A 10,002-nucleotide genomic window follows, 5' to 3' on the forward strand; every position below is an offset into this window, starting at 1 on the left:
AAATGATCCGCCGTGCATTTCACACCATCTAAAAGTATTCGAAATATCAGAATGTCATTATCAATTCTAAGCAAAAGCAAAATATTACATAATCAAAAGGACTCCCTTGCCTTTATTCTTTTCCTTTACCAAAAAGACTCCAATGTGATTTTCATAACATTTATTATTTGTTAAATTTACGTCATTATCCACGTTGCTATGTCATCATCACGTGGCAAGTGCGTGCTCCACACATAAAGTGCTTCCTCTACCTTACCTTCAGCCCCTCCTTCTATTTCCAATTAATTCAACATTGGATCGACGGAGATGGACCAGAGCTTCACCGACTCCTCCGGTGCCTTCAGCGACTGTCCCAGCGATCGTTCCGGCGAGTTCTCCCCTGCCGAGCCATCCACCTCCTCTTCATCCGCCGGAGCCGGCCTCCACCGCCTCCTTGTCTCCTCCACCGCATCTTGCTCGGACGATGTCGTGCGGGACCTCATCTCTGAGATCGAGTCCACCACCGCGGCTTCCGAGACCCAGCGCCGCGCCGCCATGGAGCTCCGCCTCCTCGCGAAGCACAGCCCGGAGAACCGGCTCCGAATCGCCGAGGCCGGCGCAATCGGCCCCCTCGTCGCGCTGATGTCACATCCGGATTCGCAGCTGCAGGAGCAAGGTGTCACCGCCATCCTAAACCTATCGCTCTGCGAGGAGAACAAAGGTCGGATCGCGGATGCAGGCGCCATCCGACCGCTCGTCCGGGCACTCCGAAGCGGCACCCCTGTCGCCCGGGAGAACGCCGCTTGCACCTTCTTCCGCCTCGCCCAGATGGACGAACTCCGCGCCGCGATCGGCCGCTCCGGCGCCATCCCGCCTCTCGTGGCCCTCCTTGAATCCGGCGGCATCCGCGGGAAGAAGGACGCCGCCACCGCCCTCTTCGAGCTGCTGTCTTCCCGAGAGAACAAGGTCCGGGCCGTGGAGGCCGGCATCGCCCGCACGCTTCTCGACCTGATCGCGGACTCGGAATCGGGCATGGTGGACAAGGCGGCGTACGTGCTGCACTCGGTGGTGGAGGTGGCGGAGGGGCGGGCGGCGGCGGTGGAGGAGGACGGCGTTCCGGTGCTGGTGGAGTTGATGGAGGCAGGCACCCCTCGGCAGAAGGAAATCGCCGTTCGTTCGCTCTACGAGATCTGCAGCGAGAGCGCCGCGTACCGGAAGAAGGTCGTCCACGAGGGCGCCATTCCCGCTCTCATCTCCATCTCCCAGTCCAAAACCAACAAGGCCAAAAAGAAGGTAGGCGGCGGAACCCTAACCACCCCCCACCCCTTCCCGGCGGCGCCGACGCCACTTCGATATTTACTTTTACATAGAAGTCCTTGCCTTTTGATCTATTTGCTGCATCTTTTAATCGTTCCGCTTTTCAAATTAGGCGGAGGCGTTGATAGCGCTCCTCAGGCAAACAAACAACCGGCAGCAGCAGCAGCAGCTGAAATGAACATCTGCCGCGAACCCGACCATCCATGTGAAATCACTGTGAGTGGGTGTGGCTACATTTTTACAGATCGAAACTGGAAAATGAAACTCACTGTGCCTGATTGGATGGATGCCATGGCTTTTTGTCCTCGGAGGATCCAATTGGAGTCCTCTATCGCTTCACTTTGTCGTGATCCTCTCGTCTCTGACGATATGCCATTTTTTTTGCCCCTATATATGCCAAGCTTCAGTTTTGTTAGTCCTACCTAAATTACACCTCGCATTAGTCGCGAGGAGGGATCATGAGGATGCAGTGGTGGTAGCGGTGGTCCCCTTGCTCTGCCATTAGCTCCTGCATCAGCTCTCCTGTCGAGCAGATCGATTCTGCCTAATAAAGTTTCTTATCGAAAATAAATTTAGCTTTTTTACTCGATCGCATAGGTATGATTTTAAAATTATCAAATTGGATAGGATAGTTTATAAATGATAAATCACATGCCCATTTTTATCTTTGTCCTTGCTAGTGTTCTAGTCGAGCTGATTTCTTAGGAGTCAAATTGATTTTTGATGAGTCAAATAGATTTTTTTTTAGTTCGTTTGACCGATTTGTGTTTAAAAAATAACTTATCTCAATATATTAGATCAAATTGATGTTTGATAACATTTGTACAATCAGAAGAATTAGACGAACACATAAGAACTGGTTTCGTGTCATTCCGTTGTCTCTAAGTCTATCAATTGATTTTGGCTAAAATCAAATAATAGATTTAGAGATCTCGGAATAACATAAAATCAGTTCCTATGTGTTTGTTTAGTTTTTTTGTTTGTAAAATTTTTTTCAACTATCAATTTGACTAAATATATTGAGAGCGGTAACTTTTTGAGCACAAATATGTTCAAAAAATTAATTTGTGTTCAAAAAATCACTCCTCTCAATATCCTGGTTCAAATTGATTTGTGAGGATATGAATATAATCATAAGAACTAGGCGAACTTATAGGGCTTGATTTTACATCATTCTGAGTTCTTTAGATTTATTAATCGATTTTGACTGAAACTCTTTAGGTTCATTAGGCCAAAATCGGTTGGACATAAAGTGCTTTGAATGACATCAAACTAGATCATATGAGTTTGTCTAGTTCCCATGATTTTATTCGTGTCCTCAAATATCAATTTGATCCAATATATTGACAGTAGTAATTTTCTAAATACGAATATGTCCGAAAAATCTAGTTCGTATTTAAAAAATCACTGTTCTCAATGTATTATGTGAAATTGATGTTTGAGAGTATTTTTACTATCAAGAGAATAAAATAAACACATAGGAATTGGTTTCATGTCATTCCGAGGTCTCTAGGTCTATCAACCTATTTTGGTTAATTTCAGTTGAAATTGACTTATGGATCTAGAGTTCTTGAAATGATATGAATCAGTTCTTATGTGTTCTCTAATTCTTCTAATTGTATCTATGGGGTCGGCACTAGGAGGGCCGTTAAGGTAGTAGATCTATGTTTTTCTAATTCTTCTAATTGTAAAAATGTTATCAAATATCATTTAGCCTGATATATTAACAGTAATGAATTTTTTAATACGAATTAGTTTTTCGGACATATTTGTATTCGAAAAATTATTATTCTCATTATATTGGGTCAAATTGATGTTTGAAGACATGGATATAATCATAAGAACTAGACGAATTTATTGGACTTAGTTTCATGTCATTCTGAGTGCTCTAGTCCGTCAATCGATTTTGGTTGAATGAACCTAAAGAGTTTCGGCCAAAATCAATTGATGAACCTAAAGAATTTAGAATGATATGAAAGCAGGTCCTATGAGTTCATCTAATTCCTATGAATATATTTATCCTTGCAAATATCAATTTGATCTAATATAAAATCAGTTTTCATATATTTATATTTATAATGATATGAAATCAGTTTTCATATATTTGTTTAATTCTTTTGATGGTAAAAAATTTATTAAATATCAATTTAACTCAATATATTAAAAATAATAATTTTTTAAATATAAATTAATTAAAATTAATTAAAAAAAATTGATTCAACTAATAAAAATTCAACTCGACTGGGGACAGTAGTATGGATAAAAAAAAAAAAGTGAGATGTGATTTGATTTGATCATTTATAAATTATTTTACGTGATTTGATAATTTAAAATTTTATCAATTCGGTTCGATAAAAAAAAATAAATTTAAAAAGCAGATATGGACGGCTTGCTATCACTAATGATTCAAACACGGTAGGCGTATAATATATCCACTGAAAGAATTGATCTCTCGTGAAAGTCCGTCCTATCACTCACCATCATATCGGGCCTGCAAATCCCTTCTGCTTTTGCAATGGGACGGATAAATCTACCCCAGTCCCTACCTCTCTTCTTTTTCCTGTTTTTTCTTCATGAATCGACAAAATGAGATTTCTTCTCTTTTTTTTTTGTACGTATATTCAAGTCAACGTCTAGAAGTATTTTATGAAATTTCAAATTGCGCATTAACAATTAATTTGATTTGATTATGTTTTTTTTTAATTCTCTTTTCCGTGCGGACAATATCGATCTTTATTCTCACCAAACCGCCCGAACTTTCTGTTTTGGACAATGTCAAAGTTTCTTCTTGATTAAGAAAAAAAAAAAGGCTAAATATTTGATGTGGTTGCAAAGTAATGCTTCCTTCTCAAGAATTGTCAAGAGTATGTACTGGGAACGTTGGTTGGGAAGAAAAGAAAGGGAAGGTTTGGCGTTTAGAGAACATTTTCGACTGCTAATTCAAAATTGTCAAATTCATGACAATTATAGCAAAACTCATAGAAGCACCCATTATTTTATCTCAAGGCACCTTTCTTTTTTCTTATATTTCTATTATCTCTCTCTAGTAAATGATTTTGATCATTCATGGGGAAAAACGAATCAAAAAGAAACTATTTTTAAATTGTCAAAATATTATCCCAACATCCTTTTTATTCTTAAAAAATCATTATTTCAACACTAATAACCGTTATAGCTATTGATGGGGTGAAATCCTACAACTCTTACGTGTCTTGTATGGTTAAAGGTCATGTTGAACTGTCAAGTAAAATCAAGATGGGTTAAATTTGACCAAAAGCGAATTAGACTCAGCCCAGATTAGATAAAGGGCTTGATCGAACCTATTCAATGCACTCATCCTAAGGATTAGAATTTGTCTGGAGACATGACAACTACTATAACTTGGCTTCAGTTATCGACATCATTCTTGTCTCAGCTCCAGAACCCAACATCCTTCTTGTCTCAGCATCAAATCCTAACATCATCTATATTTTAGCCTTAGATTCCAACATCTTCCCTCAGCGTCAATCGCTGACATCCCCCACGCCTCGACCTCAATCGCCGACATCCTCCATACCTTAGTATCAGATCCCAGCATTACACCTGGTTCGGCCTCAGTCGTCGACATCGTCCCAGCTTCAGTCTCAACCACCGACACCATCCCGAACTCGGCCTCAAACGCTGACACCATGCTAAACTCGTCCTTAAACACCAATTTACTTTAACACGTTATAGTTGCAACTATGTCATGGTTGCTACACATTAGAGTAGATATCTTATATATGCCAAAATAATGTTAGAGTAAGAGTATTTTCAAGATGAAAAGTATGTTGGGGGCATGGTTAGGGTTGTAACTGAATTAAATGTTTATCCACAAATTTAGAGAGTGTTTGGTTTGTTTGTATTTTTTATTTGTTCGAACAAACAATCTGTTGTCGGAGATGTATGGATTATTAGCTGAATTTAAACTACACTGAATTAAATTTAACTTATAGTCGAGATAACATGAGTGAATAATCTTAAGCTGTCAGCAGGGGTTGGTTTTTGCTAATTGCTAAGTGCAGACTGAACTTTGAGTCCAAGCAGCAAAGTCTAAACGGACTTAATGGTCGGGCGAGCAATAAGTGGATTGGCCGACCGAGCAGTAAGGCAGAGCAAGTTCGGCCAGACAGAGAGCAGACTGGGCGAGAGGCCGATCGGACGAGAAGATAGGTCGAGCGAAAGGTCGATCGAGCGAGTAGACAGGTCGAGTGAGTGAAGCAGACAGGTCGAGCGAGAGGTCGGTCGGGCGAGCAGACAGGCCGAGTGAGTGAAGCAGACAGGCCGAGAGAGAGGCTGGTCGGGCGAAGCAGATAAGCTGAGCGTGTGAAGCAAACAGGCCGAGCGAGAGGCCGATTGGGCGAAGCAGACAGGCCGAGCGAGTGAAGCAGACAGGTTGAGCGAGAGGCCGATCGGGCGAAGCAGATAGGCCGAGTGAGTGAAGCAGACAGACCGAGCGAGAGGCCGACTGGGTGGGCGGACGAAGAGACTGGACGAGTTGACCGAGACCTTCAATTGATGCAGTTTCCTTGAAACAGATTCACCCACCTCTAGCTGTGCTTCGAGGCTTACTTGAGTCGTCTGTTTCCCAGGATACGACGGTTGACCGTAATCCCCATCCAGCAGTGGCACCCGATTGCTATCACGGGCACTCTGCCGAGTAGGAGTTGCACGATAGAATGAAGGTGGAGAGCTTCTGTTTGTGTTGTTGTGTGCTCACTGCTTGTGATCACAGCCTCTTTGTAAAGGAGCTCAGATCAACGACAACGTTAATGGTTGATTAATGACTATTACTCGCCGAGCAGTGAAACACCCACCATTTCACTCATTATCACTCGATCATTTTGATTCTGCAGTAATCTCGAATTTAATGCATCCGTTACTCAGTAGCAAAAGGTTTACGTGGCAAAATGTTGGTTGTTCCACTTGGGCAAAAATTTTCCCCGACTTCTTTCTCACATAGGTGATCCATCAAGAGTTGTCATATACTCTTCTTGATTATTAAAAGTCCATCAGCTTACCCTGGTCTAGTCATTGTTTCATTGGGTTAGTTGTCCCTTTGAATCTAGTTCTTGGGATCTCTAGTCAGCATAAGTTGGGTGTCCTCTGCACTGATCGCTGACAACAACATCAAGCTCATTCCTCGTGATGAGTTTGCAACTAAATCTCGATTTAACCCTTTGGTTAACGGATCCAATAGGTTAGCCTTTCACTTCACATAGTCAACAGTGAAAACTCCCGTTGAGAGTAGTTGTCTAATGGTATTAGGTCTACGACGTATATGTCTAAACTTACCATTATACAGATGGCTCTGTGCCTGATCAATTGCTGATTGACTATCGCAATATATGCAAATTGCTGGCACAGGTTTCGTCGATCATGAAATATCTTCTTAGAATTATCGTAGTCATTCAGCCTCTTCACCACATTTGTCAAGAGCTACAAACTCATATTCCATCATGGATCTGGTTATTACGATTTGCTTAGAAGATTTCCAAGAAATGGTTGCACCGCCAAGAGTGAATACATATCAACTCATAGACTTGGAGTTTTTTATATCAGATATTCAACTGGTAATGTTGTATCCTTTGCTCACAACAGGATATCTTGTATAGTACAGTCCATATTCACGAGTATATCTCAAGTACCTCACTCTTGTTATCCCTTTCTAGTACACAACACCGGGATTACTAGTGTATCTACTAAGTTTACTTACTGCGTAGACCAAGTCTGTTCATGTACAACTCATCAAGTACATCAGACATCCAATTACTCGAGAGTACTCTATCTGAGAGATACTTTCACCTCAATTTTTCGATAGATGTTGACTCGTATCTATCGGCTTTCATGCTAACGCAGTATCACCCTTGGTGAATTTTTCAAAAATCTTGTCCATATAATGGGACTGACAAATAACAAGTCCTTTTGTTGTTCTAAGAATTTTGATTCCTAGAATCACATCAGCCAGACCCATATCTTTCATATCAAATCTTGAGTTCAACATATCTTTAGTGGATTTGATTATCTTATCATTACTCCCAATTATAAGTATGTCATCTATATATAGGCACAAGATGATATAGTCATTCTCTATGATTTTCATGTAGACACATTTATTGTCACGCCCCAGAGAAGTTCCTACCAAACAAAAATCCGACAGCATCTCTCTTGTACGGGTGACAATCTGAAGCATTACTACATACAAAATATACATCAACCACATACGGCTGGAATATATACATAATAGAAATAACATAACCACACAATTTAATATACTCAGCCTACCCAGTTGGATAACAAAGAAATAAACACACAACCATGTAGTATAACAACAGCCCACATGGTTGGAACAAAATAAACGCAGCGGAAAACACAAAATAATACGAACGTAAGACCAACAACGACACTAACAAAAAATACCTGCAACCACCAGACTAAACTCCAAAAATCCACAGTGACTTGTTTAAAAACAAAATACGCAAAATTAACATGTCACCCAAACAGTAACAAAATCCAAAAAGAAAACTATCCTCGTGTGTGACGTGAGACTGGTAGCCGGGACTCTCTAAGCATCCATGACTCATCTACCTGTTACCTGACGAAAGAAAACCAAATTACGAGGTGGTGAGTATTTGAACTCAGTGGGTAAAGAAAAGATAGTGCATGAACATAATATACAAATAGTGAGTGAGCCAAGAGTATACAGTCTCATAAGAGGAAATAGCAGATATTACAATAGAATCAAAATAAATGCTTATACCTGAAACCATATCCTAGGCTAGGTATAGTAGATCAGAACTGGTACTAATCTGCTACAGTACTGCTCATAACTACAAAGGTAATAAGCAAGGTATATACAAATTTCCAATGACTAAACATCTACAATGAGAATATATCTCAACACAAGTAAGCATATCAGCATATGTGAACAACAGCAATAAGTAAGCAATAACAGCATATATAAATAGCAGCAGCCAAAACAAATATAATAACAACAGCGTATGCACGGATGATCACTCCCGCCCACCTCTCTGCACCATGACCCCTGTATGGTCAAGAGGTCGGGTCAGTGACAGACTGTACACCACTCCAGCTACCACTCTCACGAGTGGTCGAGGGGACAGTTGCATAGTAGCTAACTAGCTACATCTGCGACGAGGTCCCTGCTGCTCGTAACTCCAGCTACCACTCTCCATGAGTGGTCGAGTGCGGCACGACAGGACAAGCGGCATCAACTCCAGCTACCACTCTCTTGAGTGGTCGAGGATGCGACCCTGGTCAACGACTCTCTCGACCGCAAGGGAGAATTGGTCGTTAACATGCATGCCATGACATAATGCGCCAAATGCAACAATCATCATACAAATATAAACAAAATTAGGTATACTACATGAAGCCAGCATGCTCATTATAGTACGTAATAAACAACAGTCAAAGCATACAAATATGGTATCTAATATCTACTACTTATCATGGCCAACAACAAGAGACTGTATAGATATGGAAACGAATATCTCAAAGATCACGTGGAAGTATCAAGCGCAGGAAAAATAAGAGTGGAGTCAAGGTAAACAGTCCTTATCCAAAATAATTCATGCACTAAGGTCAAAGTACTAAAAGAAAACAAAGCAAGAAGTACTCGCCTTTAATAGTAGATCATGTCAAGTACTCCCACGTCGAGACGCTCGTCCCGAACCCAATTCCTGCGATCACATAGTGTATGATATAACTAGTCAAGTATGAACTAGTTAGCTATATTCATCATAAACCAAATAGCTAACTTAACCCTAATCTGATAGTTAACCAATCTCATTAATCTTGTTAGGTTTAACTCAATACATAACCTTCATTAGATTAGGTTTAATCCTCCTAATATCCTGATAATGATCATGATATTATCCAAATTAACCTAACTAGAGAAATCAACTAATTAATCAATCTAGACAATAATCTGATAACCCCTACGAAATCTGTTAAGAAGAGATCATCCTTAATAGAAATTCAAAGAGAAGGTCACTGAAACAAACTCACCTGAGTGTATGAACCATGATCAAATACTGCAACTTCTGCAACCGCTCAATCCTATTGATACCAAACTTAGAAATTAATCACCCATATCCATGGATTGCCCTCACATCCGACAGGTCAAGCAATTAAGATTGGCAAAATCTTAGAAATTAGGAACATAACTTACCTCAATGTATGAACAACAAATTAGATGCATACATCCCAGCAAGAACACCTAATCAGCCACTCCAAATCTGAATGCCCCAGCTGATGGTTTGTTGCTCTCCTTCAGCGATCACTGATGACATAATAATTTCTGGTTACGATGATGTGGTGGCCTATGGTTGATGAGAGGCCAACAGAGGTGAGGCACCCGACTGGTTTTCACTGTCCAACGGAGAAAGGAGAGATTTGGTGGTGTTTGGCAGGGGTCAACTCATGCCCGTGTTGAGATTAGATCGTGCAAAAGGGCGGTGGTGGCCTATGGTTGATGAGAGGCCAACAGAGGTGAGGCACCCGACTGGTTTTCACTGTCCAACGGAGAAAGGAGAGATTTGGTGGTGTTTGGCAAGGGTCAACTCATGCCCGTGTTGAGATTAGATCGTGCAAAAGGGCGGTGATGCTAGGTGGCTCGTGTGGACTATCATCGGCGTCCAAGATCATCCGGTGGATGGGGTCGCG

At 41.2% G+C, this 10,002-nt stretch overlaps 1 protein-coding gene and 1 long non-coding RNA gene across 2 annotated transcripts; one reads left to right on the forward strand and one right to left on the reverse strand.

The window, feature by feature from the left end:
* Positions 1-210: 210 nt before the first annotated feature.
* Positions 211-1,688, forward strand: LOC121969821 (U-box domain-containing protein 4-like). The gene is made up of 2 exons (XM_042520080.1): positions 211-1,272; positions 1,409-1,688. Exons 1-2 carry the CDS (start codon positions 307-309, stop codon positions 1,472-1,474), a joined length of 1,032 nt encoding a protein of 343 aa, XP_042376014.1. The 5' UTR covers positions 211-306; the 3' UTR covers positions 1,475-1,688.
* A 7,315-nt stretch (positions 1,689-9,003) lies between these two features.
* Positions 9,004-9,543, reverse strand: LOC121973257. The gene is made up of 3 exons (XR_006109456.1): positions 9,509-9,543; positions 9,346-9,396; positions 9,004-9,017 (listed from the first exon to the last, which is right to left on the reverse strand). It is a non-coding gene; the product is annotated as an uncharacterized LOC121973257 (long non-coding RNA).
* Positions 9,544-10,002: the final 459 nt, after the last annotated feature.

This window comes from Zingiber officinale, chromosome 4A (genome assembly GCF_018446385.1).
Source record: "Zingiber officinale cultivar Zhangliang chromosome 4A, Zo_v1.1, whole genome shotgun sequence".
Taxonomy (NCBI): Eukaryota; Viridiplantae; Streptophyta; class Magnoliopsida; order Zingiberales; family Zingiberaceae; genus Zingiber; species Zingiber officinale.